The sequence below is a fragment of the Zonotrichia albicollis genome, chromosome 19, assembly GCF_047830755.1.
Source record: "Zonotrichia albicollis isolate bZonAlb1 chromosome 19, bZonAlb1.hap1, whole genome shotgun sequence".
Classification (NCBI taxonomy): Eukaryota; Metazoa; Chordata; class Aves; order Passeriformes; family Passerellidae; genus Zonotrichia; species Zonotrichia albicollis.
Window position 1 is genome coordinate 12,437,890 of NC_133837.1, and position 20,292 is coordinate 12,458,181.

The following is a 20,292-nucleotide window of genomic DNA, read 5'->3' on the forward strand; positions in this document are numbered from 1 at the left end:
TCCTCATTTTTGGTGTTTAAAATCCCCATTTCTTGTGTTTTAAACTCCCATTTTGAGGATTTAAAATCTCTTTATTTGGGGGGTTTAAACCCCTATTTTTTGGGGTCTAAAATCCTAATTTTTGGGGTTTTAAACACACATTTTTGGGGTTTAAAATCCCTATTTTTTGGGGTTTAACGCCCCCATTTTTGGGTTTAAAATCCCCATTTTTTGGGGTGGGGAATTCAAAGCTGGAGGGATTTTCCAGCCTGCAGGGAGGGCTCAGGTGAGCATTCCAGCAGGTGGGAAAAGCACCCCGGGTGTGTTTGTGGCCCTGAGAGTTCCCAGTTGCCTTGGAAACCGCAGGAAAAGCAGCAGAGCCTGGGAAAACCAAAACATTCCCATCCCTGAGCCACCAACATTGGCAGCTCCTCAGAGCCAGCCCTAAAACACGGCAAGGAGATCCCAAAAATCCCCAAAAATCAGCCCTAAAATCCCCCAGTGGCAGGGGCTCACAGAAATGGGCACAGCTCTGGAAAAGATCCTGCATGGACCCAAAATCGGCCTGGATGGAACCAAAATCGGCCTGGATGGAACCAAAATCGGCCTGGATGGACCCAAAATCGGCCTGGATGGACCCAAAATTGGCCTGGATGGAACCAAAATCTGCCTGGATGGACCCAAAATCGGCCTGGATGGACCCAAAATCGGCCTGGATGGACCCAAAATCGGCCTGGATGGACCCAAAATTGGCCTGGAAGGAACCAAAATCGGCCTGGATGGATCCAAAATCGGCCTGGATGGATCCAAAATCGGCCTGGAAGGAACCAAAATCGGCCTGGAGGGACCCAAAATCGGCCTGGATGGACCCAAAATCGGCCTGGATGGACCCAAAATCGGCCTAAATCCTGCCCAGTGATTCCAAATCTTGCAGGACCTGCACATCCCAAGGCACCGAGAATTCCCAAATCCTGCTCAGCAATCCCAAATCCTGCCCAGTGATCCCAAATCCTGCTCAGTGATCCCAAATCCTGCACAATCTGCACATCCCACAGCAAAAACAGTTCCCAAATCCTGCTCAGCAATCCCAAATCCTGCCCAGTGATCCCAAATCCTGCTGGACCTGCAATCCCATTACAAAAACAGCTCCCAAATCCTGTTCAGTGATCCCAAATCCTGTTCAGTGATCCCAAATCCTGTTCAGTGATCCCAAATCCTGATCAGCGATCCCAAACTCTGCAGGGTCTGCACATCCCACAGCACAAACACTTCCCAAATCCTGCTCAGTGACCCCAAATCCTGCACAATCTGCACATCCCACAGCAAAAACAGTTCCCAAATTTTGCTCAGCAATCCCAAATCCTGCTCAGTGATTCCAAATCCTGCCCAGTGATCCCAAATCCTGCCCAGTGATCCCAAATCCTGCAGGATCTGCACATCCCACAGCACAAAAAGTTCCCAAATCCTGCAGGACCTGCAATCCCATAGCAAAAACACATCCCAAATCCTGCCCAGTGATCCCAAATCCTGCCCAGTGATCCCAAATCCTGCCCAGTGATCCCAAATCTTGCAGGACCTGCAATCCCACAGCACCAATAATTCCCAAATCCTGCTCAGCGATCCCAAACCCCACAGGATCTGCACATCTCACAGCACCAATCTCCCAAATCCTGTTCAGTGAATCCAAATTTTGCTCAGTGATCCCAAATCCTGCCCAGCGATCCCAAACCCTGCCCAGTGACCCCAAACCCCACAGCACCTGCCCATCCCACACCCCTGGGACCCCCCAGGCCCTGCCAGGGCTGGGGGTGCCCCCATCCCCTCCATGGATGCTCTGGAGCTGCTGCTCCCGCCCCAGCCCAGGGAAATTCTCATTTCTGCTGCCAAGCTCTCATCCATAATTCATCCTGCCCTTGGAAGAGCTGCTCGGCTCCTAGTGGGAAATTAATCCTGCCATAATGAGCTTTGGGTTTCTCCAAGAGTTTAAGCTCTGCCACTCAGAGCTGTGTGAAGCCCCGGGGCTCTCCAGGAATCACCATTCTGTGGTTGTTGCTCCAGGATTAGCGGATCCCAGGTGTGGGATCTCAGGATCTCAGTCCTGAGGTGCCACCGAGAGCACCCTTGGGGGGCCCGGGGAGTCCTGGAATGTTCCAGAAGTGTCTGGCGGCTGGACTTTGATCCTACACAGGAGACGACACCTGTATGAGGACAGGAGGGTTTCACCGGGGTGAATGGTGAAGGGATTGGTTAATTAGAGAGTGAGACACAGGGTTTAGGATTTCTGTACAGGGGGGTTTAGAGAAGTAAGATGGAGGAATTGGGGCGTGTCCTGTCCTTCTTCTTCTTCTTCTTCTCCTCCATCTTCTTTGGCCACGGTGGCACTTTGGGATTGGTTATTACTGAGAGTGCACCGAGTTATAAGAATAGATGGTATTGGGGAAAAATGATAAATATTGTACACGTAACCATGGGTATAAAGATAGGTGACTGTCCGGAGGGCAGCACAGTGTGCTCATGGCTGGCTGCTGAGCAGAGCTCTGTTCGGCTGAAAGAAAATCTTTTAGATAAACAATTAATAAACATAAAAACCGAAAGAAGAACTGAAGCCTCTTCTCGTCCTTCGATACGCGGGCTGCCCCAAGGCCACCCCGGGCCTTTCCAGGCCCTTCAAACAGCCGAGATAAACGGACACCCAGGGATTCTCCAGGTCTGCAGCAGCACCTGAGGGCTCTGGGGGCGTTCAGGTGGGGTTTGGGGAGGCAGGAGGAGATTCCTGCTCGTTGCTGATCCTGGTTTAGCCCCCTCAGAGCCATCCTCATCCTCAGCCCCTCCTCATCCTCTCTTCTCCTCCTGCCACAGAAGCAAATCCTCATTTCAATGCTCAGCTCAATTCCAGCCCAGCAGGAGCTGGCAGCTCAACCTCCACCTGATTTTATAAAGAAAAATTACACCTGGTTTTATAGAATTACACCTGGTTTTATAGAATTACACCTGGTTTTATGGAACTCCACCTGTCTGAAAGAATTCCACCTGAATTTAAACAACTCCACCTGATTTTATAGAATTACACCTGATTTTATAGAATTACACCTGGTTTTTAAACAACTCCACCTGATTTTATAGAATTACACCTGAATTCTAAAGAATTCCATCTGATTTTTAAAGAACCCCGCCTGACTTTGAAAGAATTCCTGATTTAAAAGAATTGCACCTGGTTTTAAACAACTCCACCTGATTTTTAAAGAATTCCAGCAACTGCCCAACATCCCCAAGCTCCTCCATCCTGGGAATGCTTCTCTGCAAGCCCAGAACTCTTTCCCAAATTCCCAAATTCCCAAATTCCCAGAGCAGATCTGAGCTAAAAGCAGGGCCTGGCCCAGCTGGAGCTGAGCTCTCCTGACCCCACAGCACCTGAATCCATCAGAGATATTTAAACTTTCATTTCCAGCACAGAAATGCTTTCTCAGGCCACTGCTCAGCGAGTGACAGACCTGAGCTCTGGTGGGGACAAGGCAGGGAGGCAGCTCCCACATATGAAAAATAAATATTTCAGTGGAATTTTTCATCCCAGCTGCAGAAAATCCTGCGTTTAATTGTCTTTTGCTGCTGAAAATCCTGGGTTTAATTGCATTTTTTCCGCAGAAAATCCTGGGTTTAATTGACTTTTGTCACCTTGCTGCTGAACAAAACCTTGATGTGTTATCAGTGGCTGCCTCCAGATGAGGTGGGGACAGGGGGACATCAGAGACCCCCCCAGCCTGAGGGAAACTCCCCAGTTGGAAAATGGGAATTTCCTTCAGTTCAGGGGGAGCCCTGAGGGAGCTGGGCTGGGACCACGGAGCCAAAAGGAACCAAAAGCAGCTTGGGAGAAGCAGCTTGAGAATGTCACCTGTGTCTCTCACCTGAGAATGTCACCTGTGTCCCTCACCTGAGAATGTCACCTGAGCCCTGAGGATGTCACCTCACCTGTGTCCCTCACTGAGAGCATCACCCAAACCTGAGAATGCCACCTGAACCCTGGGGATGTCACCTGTGTCTCTCACCTGAGAATGTCACCTGTGTCCCTCACCTGAGGATGTCACCTGTGTCCCTCACCTGAGAATGTCACCTGTGTCCCTGAGAGCATCACCCAGACCTGAGAATGCCACCTGAACCCTGAAGATGTCACCTGTGTCTCTCACCTGAGAATGCCACCTGAGCCCTGAGAATGTCACCTGTGTCCCTCACTGAGAATGTCACCTGTGTCCCTCACTGAGAGCATCACCCAAACCTGAGAATGCCACCTGAACCCTGGGGATGTCACCTGAGAATGCCACCTGAGCCCTGAGGATGTCACCTGTGCTCTTTACTGAGAAACATCACCCAAATCTGGGGATGGCACCTTCGTTCCTCACCTGAGAATGTCACCTGATTCCTGAGAACGTCACTTGTGTCCCTCTCTGAATTGCTGCTCCATTCCATGAAATCCCATGGAATTGTTGCTCCATTCCCTGCAATCCCATGGAATTCCTGCTCCATCCCATGGAATTCCTGCTCCATTCCCTCCAATCCCACGGAATTTTCCAGCCCCGGGCCTTCCCCTTCTGCTCAAGTTTCCCACTGGAAATCATTTGGTGCGCCTTGAAATCCCCGTGTAAGGAAAACGTTGGGGTGGGGGGAATGGTTGAAGGGATGAATTTCAGGGATTTATTGCCTGGATCACAAATTCCTCACAGGAAATGAAAGTAAGGGGAGGAGGATGGCAGCGTCCCTTCCCTGCATCCTCCTGGGGATGCCAGGCTGCCTCTTCCTCCTCTTCCTCCTCTTCCTCCCCTCCCAGCAGGGCTGGGGTGCTCCAGGAGCAGCAGGGATGCTGGAATTCCAGCAGAGGCATCCCCAGACGAGGCACAGATGGATGGGAGCAGCTCTGCTGAGCCCCCAAACCCCCATGAAACTGGAAAACAGCCTCAGTTTCAGCAGCCCCACCAAAGATAATTCCAAACGAGCGTTCCCGGGGTTTTTGATGGGGCTGGGAGAGTGTTCATATCAAGGATCAGAGCTGCTGGTAATTGAGATGCAATCTGGCACTCGTTGCCCTTCCCTGGGGGGGCCCAGCCCCGTCCCACGAGGGGGAATCCAATCAATTTCTGCTAATGACAAAGCAGCAGCCTGGAAATCACCTCCCTTTCCTGCAGGAACTGCAATCTGCCAGCACAGCACGGAGCCGGGGCCTGCTCGGGTCCCCCTGCGGCCCAAAGCTGCTGCAGAACCCCAAATCCAGCCCAAAGCTGATCCTGAACCCCCTCAATTCACCCCTAAACCCCAAATCCAGCCCAAATCTGCTCCACAGCCCCTCCCTGCAGCACAAATCTGCTCCAGAAACCCCTCAATTCACCCCTAAACCCCAAATCCAGCCCAAACCTGATCCTGAACCCCCTCAATTCACCCCTAAACCCCAAATCCAGCCCAAATCTGATCCTGAACCCCCTCATTTCACACCCAGCCCCAAATCCAGCCCAAATCTGATCCTGAACCCCCTCATTTCACCCCTAAACCCCAAATCCAGCCCAAATCTGATCCTGAACCCCCTCATTTCACCCCTAAACCCCAAATCCAGCCCAGGAGCTGCTCCAGAACCCCCTCATTCCATCCCCACCCCCAGATCTGCTCCACAGCCCAAAATCCAGCCCAAATCTGCTCCAGAACGCCCTCATTTCATACCCAAACCCAAATCCAGCCTAAATCTGCTCCACAGCCCCAAATCCTGCCCAAATCTGCTCCACAGCCCCTTCCCTTCATCCCTAACCCCAAATCCAGCCCAAATCTGCTCCAGAACCCCTCATTTCATACCCAAACCCAAATCCAGCCTAAATCTGCTCCACAGCTCCCTCATTTCACCCCCAAGCCCACCCTCACCCCAAGATCTGCTCCACAGCCCCTTCCCTTCATCCCTAACCCCAAAATCCAGCCCAAATCTGCTCCACAGCCCCCTCATTTCAACCCTAACCCCAAATTCTGCCCAGAATCTGCTCCACAACCCCAAATCCAGCCCAAATCTGCTCCACAGCCCCTTCCCTTCATCCCCAACCCCAAATCCAGCCCAGAAACTGCTCCACAGCCCCCTCATTTCAACCCTAACCCCAAATCCAGCCCAAATCTGCTCCACAGCCCCCTCATTTCAACCCTAACCCCAAATCCTGCCCAGAATCTGCTCCAACAGCTTCTTCCCTTCATCCCCAACCCCAAATCCAGCCCAGGATCAGGGGGGCTCCTGCAGCAGCCTGGAATCAGGCAGCAGAGCTGGGAGCAGGGCAGAGCCCCCCAGGAGCACCCCAGAATCCAGCCCTGGTGGCAGGGAGGGTCCTGGGGGGTCCTGGGGGGTCCTGGGGGGTCCTGGGGGTCCTGGGGGGTTCTGGGGGGTCCTGGGGGGTCCTGGGGGTCCTGGAGGGTCCTGGGGGGTCCTGGGGGGTCCTGGAGGGTCCTGGGGGGTCCTGGGGGTCCTGGGGGGTTCTGGGGGGTCCTGGGGGGTCCTGGGGGGTCCTGGGTGTTCCCTCCCCTCCCCACACAAAGGCAGGGCTGCTCAGCTCACACCTCACTAATTGTTATTTGTGGTACAGCAGTAACATTTTAATTAATCCGAAGTCTTCAGCTTAACAGCCACCCAAGGTACAAAGCAAAACCAGAATAAACAGGGCTTGATTAAATACATAATTAATGTTCTGCTAAAGCTGGCGTCTATGAATATTAATTAGCAGCGAGAGTCTGCAGTTTGGCACCTCCTGTCATTATCAATTTATCCTTTCCATTGGCATTCCCAGCTCTGGAGCAAATGATCCAACCTTTCCCCACAAACACCCAGGGGCTGGGGGTTCCATCCCCTTCCCTCCTCCCGAAGCTGCTCCCAGCCTGAAAACACAGACAGAGCCCCAAAACCAGGCTGCAGGTCCCTAAAACAATTCCAGTAAAAGGGGAGCTCATCCCCCTTAGGGAATCTCCAAGTTCATTCCATTCCAGTGGAATTTAAAGATTTTATATTTTATATAAAATATATATTTTTATATTTATAATATATATGTTTATGTAATTTTATATAATTACACCTGTTTTTTAAAGAAATCCACATGATTTTATAGAACAATTCCAATAAAACAATTCCAATTGTATAGGACAATTCCAATAGAGGGGAGCTCATCCCCTTTAGGGCTGCAAGTCCCTAAAATAATTCCAATAAAAGGGGAGCTCATCCCCCTTAGGAAATCTCCAAGTTCCATCAATTCCATTCCAGTGGAATTTAAAGATTTTATATTTTATATAAAATATATATTTTTATATTTATAATATATATGTTTATGTAATTTTATATAATTACACCTGTTTTTTAAAGAAATCCACATGATTTTATAGAACAATTCCAAAACAACAATTCCAATTGTATAGGACAATTCCAATAAAAGGGGAGCTCATCCCCCTTAGGGAATCTCCAAGTTCCATTAATTCCATTCCAGTGGAATTTAAAGATTTTATATTTTATATAAAATATATATTTTTATATTTATAATATATATGTTCATGTAATTTTATATAATTACATTTGGTTTTTAAAGAAATCCACATGATTTTATAAAACAATTCCAATAAAACAATTCCAATTGTATAGGACAATTCCAATAGAGGGGAGCTCATCCCCTTTAGGGCTGCAAGTCCCTAAATCAATTCCAATAAAAGGGGAGCTCATCCCCCTTAGGGAATCTCCAAGTTCCATTAATTCCATTCCAGTGGAATTTAAAGAACCCCACCTAATTTTAAAGAATTCCACCTGAATTTAAAGAACCCCGCCTAATTTTAAAGAATTCCACCCAATTTTATAGAATTTCACCTCGTTTTTTAAAAACTCCACCTGATTTTATAGAACAATTCCAATAAAACAATTCCAGTTGTATAGAACAATTCCAATAAAAGGGGAGCTCATCCCCTTTAGGGAATCTCCAAGTTCCATTAATTCCATTCCAGTGGAATTTAAAGAACCCCACCTAATTTTAAAGAATTCCGCCCGATTTTTAAGGAATTCCACCTGAATTGAAAGAATTCCACCTGGTTTTTAAAGAAATCCACCTGATTTTATAGAACAATTCCAATAAAACAATTCCAATTGTATAGGACAATTCCAATAGAGGGGAGCTCATCCCCTTTAGGGCTGCAAGTCCCTAAAATAATTCCAATAAAAGGAGAGCTCATCCCCCTTAGGGAATCTCCAAGTTCCATTAATTCCATTCCAGTGGAATTTAAAGAACCCCACCTAATTTTAAAGAATTCCGCCCGATTTTTAAAGAATTCCACCTGAATTGAAAGAACCCCACCTAATTTTAAAGAATTCCGCCCGATTTTTAAAGAATTCCACCTGGTTTTTAAAGAAATCCACCTGATTTTATAAAACAATTCCAATAAAACAATTCCAATTGTATAGGACAATTCCAATAAAAGGGGAGCTCATCCCCCTTAGGGAATCTCCAAGTTCCATTAATTCCATTCCAGTGGAATTTAAAGAACCCCACCTAATTTTAAAGAATTCCACCTGAATTTAAAAAACTCTGCCTAATTTGAAAGAATTCCACCCAATTTTATAGAATTCCACCTCGTTTTTTAAAAACTCCACCTGATTTTATAGAACAATTCCAATGAAACAATTCCAGTTGTATAGAACAATTCCAATAAAAGGGAGCTCATCTCCCTTAGGGAATCTCCAAGTTCCATTAATTCCATTCCAGTGGAATTTAAAGAACTCCACCTAATTTTAAAGAATTCCACCTGAATTGAAAGAACCCCGCCTAATTTTAAAGAAATCCACCTGATTTTATAGAACAATTCCAATAAAACAATTCCAGTTGTATAGAACAATCCCAATAAAAGGGAGTTCATCCCCTTTAGGGCTCCAAGTCCCCAAAACAATTCCAACAAAAGGTTGGTTGGTTTTTTGTTTGTTTGTTTGGGGTTTTTTTTTTTGGTGTGTGGCTCATTTAAAGCTCCTTCCTCACCTTTCCTTACCAGGCCCTTTCCTCTCCCAGCACCACCTGGAAAGCTGAACTACAGCACCCCAATTATCCCCCTGGAATTAATTAACAAAAAAAGAGGCATGAGGAGCATGAGGAGGAGGAGGAGGAGGAGGCAGAAATGTTTTGCTGCTGCTGACAAACTGGAGCAGGTTCATGCCCAGGAACAGCTCGTGCTGGTGATGCAAGGAGAGCAGCAAATCATTAACTCCCAGCTCCTTATCAGCATCAGGCAGCCCCAGGCAGCTGCAGGCCCACGGGGGCACCCAAGGGTGCTGGAAGAGGCAATTCCCAGCCAGGAGCAGCAGGAAGGGCTGGAGGAGGGAACAGGCAGCAGATCTGAGTGTGTTCCTTTGGATTCTGTCACTGCCAGGAGCTGGGATTGCTCACAGGACACCCCTGAGGGATGGAGGATGGTAAAGGAACTCTCAAAAGTCACAAAATGATGTGTGAGGGACCAAGGGAGCTCCACGCTGCCAGTACCCAATGAAACACGGCCCTTCCCAAAAACTTCATGATTTCTTCCCAGAACCTTCATGGTTTCTTCCCAAAACCTTCATGGTTTCTTCCCAAAACCTTCATGGTTTCTTCCCAGAACCTTCATGGTTTCTTCCCAAAACCTTCATGGTTTCTTCCCAAAACCTTCATGGTTTCTTCCCAAAACCTTCATGGTTTCTTCCCAGAACCTTCATGGTTTCTTCCCAAAACCTTCATGGTTTCTTCCCAAAGTCTTCATGGTTTCTTCCCAAAGTCTTCATGGTTTCTTCCCAAAATCTTCATGGTTTCTTCCCAGAACCTTCATGGTTTCTTCCCAGAACCTTCATGGTTTCTTCCCAAAACCTTCATGGTTTCTTCCCAAAACCTTCATGGTTTCTTCCCAAAATCTTCATGGTTTCTTCCCAAAATCTTCATGGTTTCTTCCCAGAACCTTCATGGTTTCTTCCCAAAACCTTCATGGTTTATTCCCAAAACCTTCATGGTTTCTTCCCAAAACCTTCATGATTTCTTCCCAAAACCTTCATGGTTTCTTCCCAAAATCTTCATGGTTTCTTCCCAAAACCTTCATGGTTTCTTCCCAAAACCTTCATGGTTTCTTCCCAGAACCTTCATGGTTTCTTCCCAAAACCTTCATGGTTTCTTCCCAGAACCTTCATGGTTTCTTCCCAAAACCTTCATGGTTTCTTCCCAAAACCTTCATGGTTTCTTCCCAAAACCTTCATGGTTTCTTCCCAAACCTTCATGACTTCTCCCCAGATTTACAGGTCCTGCACCCACCCAGCCTGAGGCAGGCCCAGAGCAGAGAAGGGAGAAAGGGAAGGAGAGGAGGAGGAGGAGGAGGGAGGAAGGAACCAGGAGAAAAGCCCTGAAAAGGCTGCTTTGTTTTACTTCCAACATCCCCACGAATTGCAGAGCAGCTGAACATCCCAAACTGATCTGCTCATCCTTTGGTTTGCTCTGTCAGCCCCACACAGCCCAGCCGGGCAGCACTCAGCCCTCCAGGACCCACAGCTCCAGGATTTCCCATCCATTGTCCAAATTCACACCTTGCTTCAGGAAATAAACCCCAAATCTCAGACACAGAGAGGCTAAAGGGAGCAGGGTTTGTCACCTTCCCCATCCACCTGTGCCTCAGGAAATAAACCATAAAAGCAAATTCTCCTGCAGAGAATAATCACAGACAGAGGCTGAAGGGAGCAGGGTTTGTCACCTTCCCCATCCACCTGTGCCTCAGGAAATAAACCCCAAAAGCAAATTGTCCTGTAGAGAATAATCACAGACAGAGAGAGACTGAAGGGAGCAGGGTTTGTCACCTCTCCCAATTCACCCTTACCTGGTGGAAATAAACCCCAAAAGCAGATTCTCCTGCAGAAACTAAGAGAGGCTAAAAGGGAGCAGGGTTTGTCACCTTCCCAGTCCAGCCTTGCCTGGGGAAATAAACTCCAAAAGCAAATTCTCCTGCAGAGACTGATCACACAGAGAGAGGCTAAAAGGGAGCAGGGTTTGTCACCTTTCCTCATCCACCCTTACCTCAGGAAATAAAGAATCTCTGCAGATTCTCCTGCGGATTCTGATCACAGAGAGGCTAAAAGGGAGCAGGGTTTGTCACCTTCCCAATTCACCCTTTTCTGGGGAAATAAAGAATCTCTGCAGATTCTGATCACAGAGGCTAAAAGGGAGCAGGGTTTGCAGGGTTTTTCACCTCTCCCCATCCACCCTTACTTTAGGAAATAAACCCCAAAAGCAGATTCTCCTGCAGAGCCTGATCACACAGAGAGAGGCTAAAAGGGAGCAGAGTTTGCAGGGTTTGTCACCTTCCCAATTCACCCTTTTCTGGGGAAATAAAGAATCTCTGCAGATTCTGATCACAGAGGCTAAAAGGGAGCAGGGTTTGCAGGGTTTGCAGGGTTTGTCACCTCTCCCCATCCACCCTTACTTTAGGAAACAAACCCCAAAAGCAGATTCTCCTGCAGAGCCTGATCACACAGAGAGAGGCTAAAAGGGAGCAGAGTTTGTCACCTTTCCTCATCCACCCTTACCTCAGGAAATAAAGAATCTCTGCAGATTCTCCTGCAGATTCTGATCACAGAGAGGCTAAAAGGGAGCAGGGTTTGTCACCTTCCCCATTCACCCTTTTCTGGGGAAATAGAGAATCTCTGCAGACTCTCCTGCAGAAATTGAGAGGCTAAAAGGGAGCAGGGTCTGCAGGGTCTGCAGGGTTTTTCACCCTGCCCACCCACGCAGGGAGCTCCAGCTCCCACCCACGCTGGGCTGGCACCAGGCAGGCTGCAGCTGCTCCAGGCTCCCCCCAGCCCCCTCCCCACGAGCTCCCGCTGCTGCCAAGGCCTCACGTGGCTCAGCCCCACCAAATGTGGCGCAGCAATCCCGGCCAAAGGCGCCCACTCAGCCCGTGCCATCTGCCAGGGGTGCCAGGCAGGAGCGGGATGCGAGCAGGGATGGGCTCACCTGGGATGTTGTGGATGGTGATAGCCAGGATCATCAGCAAAATCCTCCTCCAGCTGCTGCTCCTGGCCAGGGGGGCTCCGTCCTGGGCGGCTGGGAATGCTGGGGGGCCCTCGGGCAGGGGGGACCCCGCTGCTCTCCTCCTCTGGTAGGTCTCCCCGTTCTCAGCCTTGTCTGGGGACAGAGAACACCAGGGTCAGCCAGGGAGGGGGCAAAAAACACCAGGGTAAGCCCAAAGTAGGGATAAAAATCAGTGGGGTGAGCCAAGGAGGGGACAGAAAATATCAGGGTCAGCCAAAGTGAGGACAGAAATCATTGGGGTCAGCCAAGGAGGGGACAGAAAATTTCAGGGTCAGCCAAGGAGGGGACAGAAAATATCAGGGTCAGTCAATGTGGGCACAGGAAACACTGGAGTCAGCCAAGGTGGGCATAGAAAATATTAGTGTCAGTCAATGTGGGCACAGGAAACACTGGAGTCAGCCAAGGTGGGCACAGAAAATATTGGGGTCAGCCAAGGAGGGGACAGAAAATTTCAGGGTCAGCCAAAGTGGTGACAGAAATCATTGGGGTCAGCCAAGGTGGGCATAGAAAATATTGGGGTCAGTCAAGGTGGGGACAGAAAATATTGGGGTCAGTCAAGGAGGGATAGAGAACATCAGGGTCAGCCAAGGAGGGGACAGAAAATTCAGGGTCAGCCAAAGTGAGGACAGAAATCATTGGGGTCAGCCAAGGAGGGCATAGAAAATATTGGGGTCAGCCAAAGTGAGGACAGAAATCATTGGGGTCAGCCAAGGTGGGCATAGAAAATATTGGGGTCAGTCAAGGTGGGGACAGAAAATATTGGGGTCAGTCAAGGAGGGATAGAGAACATCAGGGTCAGCCAAGGAGGGGACAGAAAATTCAGGGTCAGCCAAAGTGAGGACAGAAATCATTGGGGTCAGCCAAGGAGGGCATAGAAAATATTGGGGTCAGCCAAAGTGAGGACAGAAATCATTGGGGTCAGCCAAGGAGGGCACAGCTGGGCAGCTCCTGCCCCTCTTCCCAGAAGGAAAAAGCAAAGAAAAGGAATCAAACCAACCAGAGCAGGGGGTTCCCCACACCCAGGGCAAGAAATGAGCTCAGCTCCCTCAGCTTCCCCCAGCCACAGCTCCCAATCCAGGATCTGACACTCAGACACTGCAATTCTCCATTCTCCCCTTCTGGAATTATCAAATTCTCCCTCCTGCTCCAAGGGTTTTTGTCTGGGAGGTGTCTGAAATGATTCTGGTGGGATGCCAGAGCTGCCCTGGCACATCACCCATCCCAGTGTGGGATTTCAGAGCCAGTCAAGGACCTGAGCACCACGGGGATGCTGCAAATGCAGGGATGTCACCTCGGGAAGGCAGAGGTGTCACCAACACGGAGCTGTGACACAAAACCAGGCAGCTGCAGGCTGCCCAAAACAGCAGCACAGGGAGCACAGCAAGAACTGGAGCGAGAACTGGAGGTGTTTTCATAAATCAAGAACTGGAGGTGTTCTCACAAAGCAACAACTGAAGGTGCTCTAGCAAAGAAAGAGCTGAAGGTGTTCTCATAAGGAACTGAAGGTGCGTTCATAAAGCAAGAACTGAAGATGTTCTCATAAATCAAGAACTGAAGATGTTCTCATAAACCAAGAACTGGAGGTGTTTTCATAAATCAAGAGCTGAAGGTGCTCTCACAGAGCAAGGACTGAAGGTGTTTGCACACAGCAAGAATTGAAGATGTTCTCAAAAAGCAAGAACTGGAGGTGTTCTCACAAAGCAAGAACTGAAGGTGCTCTCACAAAGCAAGAACTGAAGGTGCTCTCACAAAGCAAGAACTGAAGGTGCTCTAGCAAAGAAAGAGCTGAAGGTGTTCTCATAAGGAACTGAAGAACTGAAGGTGTGTTCATAAAGCGAGAACTGAAGATGTTCTCATAAATCAAGAACTGGAGGTGTTTTCATAAATCAAGAGCTGAAGGTGCTCTCACAGAGCAAGAACTGAAGGTGTTTTCACACAGCAAGAACTGAAGATGTTCTCAAAAAGCCAGAACTGGAGGTGTTCTCACAAAGCAAGAACTGAAGGTGCTCTCACAAAGCAAGAACTGAAGGCGTTTTCACACAGCAAGAATTGAAGATGTTCTCAAAAAGCAAGAACTGAAGGTGTTTTCATAAATCAAGAGCTGAAGGTGCTCTCACAAAGCAAGAACTGAAGGTGTTTTCACACAGCAAGAATTGAAGATGTTCTCACAAAGCCAGAACTGGAGGTGTTCTCACAGAACCACCCTCCTTGGAAAAGCCCTCCAGGGTCACCGAGTCCAACCCCTGGCCGGTCCCCACCTCGTCCCCAGAGCTCTGAGGGGCTCCTTGGGCACCCCCAGGGGTGGTGGCACCTCCCTGAGCAGCTCCTGCCATCACCTGCCCGCCTTTCCCAGGAGGAAATTCCAGCCCGAGCCTCCCCAGGCACAGCTGCGGCCACAGCCCCTGGATTCTGGGGGGAATTTTGGGGGATTCTGGAGGGATTTTTGGGGAATTTTTTGGGAATTTTGGGGAGTTTTGGGGGGAATTTTGGGGGGGATTTTGGGGGGTATTTTGGGGGGATTTTTGGAGGGAATTCCTGGGGATTTGAGGGAGGATTTGGGGGGGATTTTGGGGGGGATTTTTGGAGGGGATTTTTGGGGAATATTTGGGGGAATTTTTGGGGAGTTTTGGGGGGAATTTTTGGGGGGATTTTGGGGGGAATTTTTGGGGGGATTTTTTGGGGAATTTTGGGGGGATTTTAAAGGAATTTTTGGGAGTTTTTGGGGGAATTTTTTTGGGGAGTTTTGGGGGGAATTTTTTGGGGGATTTTTGGGGAGAATTCTGGGGGATTTGAGGGAGGATTTTGGGGGGAATTTGGGGGGATTTTTAGGGGGATTTTTGGAGGGGATTTTTGGGGAGTATTTGAGGGAATTTTAAAGGAATTTTTGGGGAGTTTTGGGGGGAATTTTTTTGGGGAGTTTTGGGGGGGACTTGGGGGGGAATTTCTGGAGGAATTTTTTGGGGGGGATTTTTGGAGGAATTTTTGGTGCCACCAAGCAGGTGAGAGCCGCACCTCCCCCCGGGCAGCAGCAGGTGCATTCCCTGGTGCCACAGGTGACAGCAGCACACCCCCGGCTGGCCCCAGCACTGAGCCACCGCCACCACCCCTCTGCAAACACAGCAAGATGCTGCTGCCCGGGCAAATATTGTCCTTGTCACGGCCACGCAGAGGAGCTGGCTGTCCCCAAAGGCCACCCCCGGGCTGTGACGTTGGGTGGCAGAGCCTCAGCCCGTGGGGACAAGGATAAATATTTAGCTTGAAGCACGACAAGGACAAACAGATCCCAGGCTGGCCAGGGCTCTGTGGGAATGCTGGCAGCCCTGGCACAGGGGCAGCCAAGGCGGTGCCACCTCGGGATGCAATCCCTGCTCCTGGCATGGAATTGCCTGGCACATGTGAAAAATGCCTGGTTTGTGATTGGCTTTTTGCAAATATTCAAATGAATACTGTATGTGTCATGTTAGAAAGTAATGCTGTATTAATTACTGGGTTAAATATAGTTTTAGGTTATAAAAAATGTTAAAATAGAAACGATGCTTTGTAAGATACTTTTTTTAAAAAAAGGACTGAGATAGCAGCCCCAGGACACCCAAATCTTTCAGAGAAAGAGAATTTATGGCCCTCTTATCAGAAGAAATGAACTTCTTCCTGTGTCCTCAGCCCTGAAGATTTAGAATTATGATTTAGGATTATGAGGGAGAAGCTGACACTGCCCAGACAGAATCCTGTGTTTGAATGGAATTTGTGCATCATGTATGAGGTGTATGAATATGCAACAGGCTGTTGCTTTTAAGGGTTAATCCTCTGTTAACCTTTTTCGGACTTACTTTGCCCAGAAAAAGGTACCTGGACTGTCCATAACTCTTTGTCTTTATTGTCTCATATTGTCCTAATTCCATTTGTCCAAATTCTTATTACTCTAATTGTATTGCTATTTTTTTATAACCATTTTATTACTATGAAACTTTTAAAATTTGAAAAACGTGAAAAGCGATTGGCGTTTTTCACAGCACACGTCCCCTGTCCCCACAAACAGCTCATCCCTGCCCAGGCTGAGCCCCAAAAAATGGTTATGGGGTCACCACAGCCCTGTGGGGCTGCAGGCTGGGATTGGGATGCAGAGAGAGGAATGGCAGATTTGTCTTCGCCAACACAGATAAAACCAGCACTGGGAGATAAAAGGAACAATGGGAATTCCACTAACTGATAAATAAAGATATTTGCTTTTACAAATAAACTGTAGGTTTGCTGGTAAATGAAATTGGGCATTGAAAGAGCAGGAATCCCCCTCGGGCACCAAAGGGATTCCAGGGAGGGATAAGGGGATTCTGGGCAGGCAAGAATTTCCCTGCAAGTGACAAAACCCCAGAAAGCTCCAAGTGCTCCAGAAAGCTCCAAGTGCTCCATAAAACACCAAATTTTCATGGAATTCTGGAATGGTTTGGGGGAAAGGGACCTCAAAGCCCAGGCAGTGTCACCCCTGCCATGGGGACAGGATGAGCAGCTCCGTTCTTGCTCTCCACAATTCCTCTCATTCTCTCCTCCTGCCATTCCCACCACACAAAGTCACCACAGCTCCTTTCATTCCAAAAGGACACAGTGCTTTCACCTCCAAACCTCTCTTGGCACATCAGTTAAATTAATTTTAAAACAAATTAATAAAAGCATTAAACCCCAGAGGTTTAAGCAGAGATGGAAGTGCCCAATGGAGCAGTGCCCATAATTATGGAATTATTTGGGTGGGAAGGGACCTCAAAGCCCATCCAGTGCCACAGGGACACCTCCCACTGTCCCAGGCTGCTCCAGCCTGGCCTTGGACAATTCCAGGGATGCAGGGGCAGCCACAGCTGCTCTGGGAATTCTTTTCCAGGGTCTCCCCAGCCAGGAATTCCTTCCCAATATCCCACCTAATTCTCCTCTCTTTCAGCTTTAAACCAACCAACAAAAACAAAAGCCCAGCTTAGCTCTGTCCCTTCACTGCCACCTCCTCAGTTCTATCAGATACCTCATTAATGATTATTTTATATATTATTTTTAATTCGTCTGCATGGTCTTATTGGGGATAATAATAATAATAATAATAATAATAATAATAATAATAATAATAATAATAATAATAATAATAATAATAATAATAATAATAATAATAATAATAATATTACTACTAATAATAAATAAATAAAAATAATATAATAATAATAAATAATTGCCTTTTCAGAGGAGATCTGAACCCCACCATGCCAGCAGCAACAAAGGATGGGAGGGATGCCACAGGGGTGAGGAAAACAGGGAAAACCTGTGGGAATGGAAAGGAATTGGTGCAGCTTTTTTTTTTTTGCAGGGGAATTGCTGAGGAGGGGCAGCTTGAACACAAAATCACCTCTCCTACAAACGATCCCTGGATTAGCCAGGGATAAAGGCAGCAACACCAAAAGCAGGGAGACAATCCCGGCATCGTTTTCAGTGTCACACAGAGCCGGCTCCAGGGATGGGCTCCAAGTGCTGCTGGCACAGAGGATAAAAAGGAAAGGATAATTACAGAGCAGCCATGGCACCGCTGCCAGCTCGGGACAGGCAGGAGCATTCCCAGCTGGAAACGGGGCTGGAGGAACAAAACACTCATTAGGGATAAGCACGGGCTTGGCTGGCAGTCAGCAAAGCCTCAATGGCAAATTGGAGGGGAGATAAGAGCGGAACAAGGGCCGGGCTGTGAAGAAGAGCTGACACCACAGACAGGCTGCTCCCGCAGCCGTGCCAAGACAATTAGGTGGCAAACAACTCCCCGCGCCACAGACATTATTTTAAATCTTGTTCACAAAAAGTCCTTTAGATATTCCACTCGATTTGTCATTATTGAATTTCTCAGTAAAGCTGCGGGGCAAAGATTCTGCCAAAAGTTTAATTACATACGAGCAGCCTGCTGCATTTTTCATATCCTCTGCAGCCAGCGCTGGAGAAAAGATAAATGGCTTTGAGCGTGGCTTAAACTGCTGCTGAAGTGAAAAAAAATCGACTGCCTCCTTATCAGCATGTGAAATGGCTTTTTATTTTTGATTATTCCTTAATGAAAACTGTTTGCATTAGCCCTGAGCTCAGCTCTGGTGCACAAACACAGCGAGGCTCTGTTGACTCTGAGCTCCTGCACTGCCTCAGCTCCCAAATCCGCACCCATTGAGCTCTCTGGTTCTCCACACCTGCTCCAGAGTCCTTCTCCTCACTTTTAGGCCTGGCTTTAACCTCTCCTAAACCCCAGAGTCCTTCTCCTCACTTTAAGGCCTGGCTTTAACCTCTCCTAAACCCCAGAGTCCTTCCCCTCACACTCAGGCCTGGCTTTAACCTCTCCTAAGCCCTGGAGTTCAGAGTCCTTTTTTCCAAGGATTCCAGCCATATCTCCCCTTAGTTTTTCCTGGTTTTTAAAGGCTTTTTTCAAGGATTCCACCCCTGCTTCCCCTCAGCTTTCCCTGTTTTAAAGGCCTTGTCCAAGGATTCCACCCTTGTCTTCCCTCAGCTTTTCCTGGTTTAAAAGCTTTTTCCAAGGATTCCACCCCTGCTTCCCCTCAGATTTTCCTGATTTAAACCCTTTTTCCAAGGATTCTACCCCTGATTCTCCTCAGCTTTCCCTGTTTTAAAGGTTTTTTCCAAGGATTCCACCCTTGTCTTCCCTCAGCTTTTCCTGGTTTAAAAGCTTTTTCCGAGGATTCCACTCCTGCTTCCCCTCAGATTTTCCTGATTTAAAGCCTTTTTCCAAGGATTCCACCCCTGATTTTCCTCAGCTTTCCCTGTTTTAAAGGTTTTTTCCAAGGATTCCACCCTTGTCTTCCCTCAGCTTTTCCTGGTTTAAAAGCTTTTTCCGAGGATTCCACTCCTGCTTCCCCTCAGATTTTCCTGATTTAAAGCCTTTTTCCAAGGATTCCACCCCTGATTTTCCTCAGCTTTCCCTGTTTTAAAGGTTTTTTCCAAGGATTCCACCCTTGTCTTCCCTCAGCTTTCCCTACTTTTTAAAGGATTTTTTCTAGAATTCCAGCCATGTCTTCCCGCAGCTTTTCCTGTTTTTTGAAGGCTTTTCCCAAAGATTCCCCCCTTGTCTTCTGTCAGATTTCCCTGGTTTTTAGAGTTGTTTTTTTTTTAAGGATTCCAGCCAAGTCTTCCCTTAGTTTTTCCTGGTTTTTAAAGGCTTTTTTCAAGGATTCCACTCCTGCTTCCCCTCAGATTTTCCTGATTTAAAGCCTTTTTCCAAGGATTCCACCCCTGATTTTCCTCAGCTTTCCCTGTTTTAAAGGTTTTTTCCAAGGATTCCACCCTTGTGTTCCCTCTGCCTTTCCTGTTTTTTAAAGGCTTTTTCCAAAGATTCCCCTCCTGCCTTCCCTCAGCTTTTCTTGTTTTAAAGGCTCTTTCCAAGGATTCCACCCCCGTTTTCCCTCAGCTTTTCCAGGTTTTTAAAGGCTTTTCCCAAAGATTCCATCCTTCCTTCCCCTGGTTTTTAACAGTTTTTTTCCAAGGACTCTATCCTTGTCTTCCCTTAACTTTGCCTGCTTTAAATCCTTTTTTCCAAGGATTCCAGCCATATCTTCCCTTAACTTTCCCTATTTTTAAAGCCTTTTTCCCAAGGAATTCTGGCAGCTCCTGGGGCTGAACCCATCGGTGCCACTGCTCTCCAAGTGCCCCTGAGCAGCCAAATCCTTTTTCTGCTGCCACCTCCTCCTCCAAAGCTCCCCATCCTTGTTTTCCCCGTCCTTTTCCCACTGCAGGAGGAATTCCAGGGAGCGCAGAAGGGGCTGGGAAGGCGAGGAGCAGATGGGTGTTAGGGAGCATCTGCTGCCACACAGGAAACCGCGCTGCTGCTCTTATCTGCCACCTCCAGAAGAGGTTTTAATTAGTGCCAGTAATTAAGCACAGCATGTCTTTGTAGGTACAGGGGGAGCTGCATCCCACGGGCTCTTCCAAGCAGGTGAAATCCTGGGAATTCCACACCTCTGGCAGGTGGGATCCCACCAGAGCTACAAACCAGGGAAAAGCTGGGAATGAGCCCCCCAAACCAAATCCTTGGGAAGGCTGCACTCAGACAACAAAAATGCTGCAAAAGAGGCTCCGTGGAGCTGCCCAACTATGGTCAAAATAAGGATTTCTTTTTAAAAATAGCTTTTATTTACTGCTAGGAAGGCTCAGGGTGCTTGAGCAGAAGAGCACAGGCTTCCCATGCTCCAGAGCCCTGGCATTCAGTGGGAATGGGACACCAGGACCCCCC

At 48.1% G+C, this 20,292-nt stretch overlaps 1 protein-coding gene across 3 annotated transcripts in view; it reads right to left on the reverse strand.

Annotated features, from left to right (window-relative positions):
• The window catches only part of SLC39A11 (solute carrier family 39 member 11), an 86,017-nt gene that overhangs the window by 16,200 nt on the left and 49,525 nt on the right, over positions 1-20,292 (reverse strand). For all 3 annotated transcript variants that reach the window (XM_074554817.1, XM_074554815.1, XM_074554816.1), the window contains one exon: positions 11,970-12,140. In XM_074554817.1, coding sequence (XP_074410918.1) covers positions 11,970-12,140 — 171 coding nt within the window. The remainder of the gene's footprint in view (positions 1-11,969; positions 12,141-20,292) is intronic.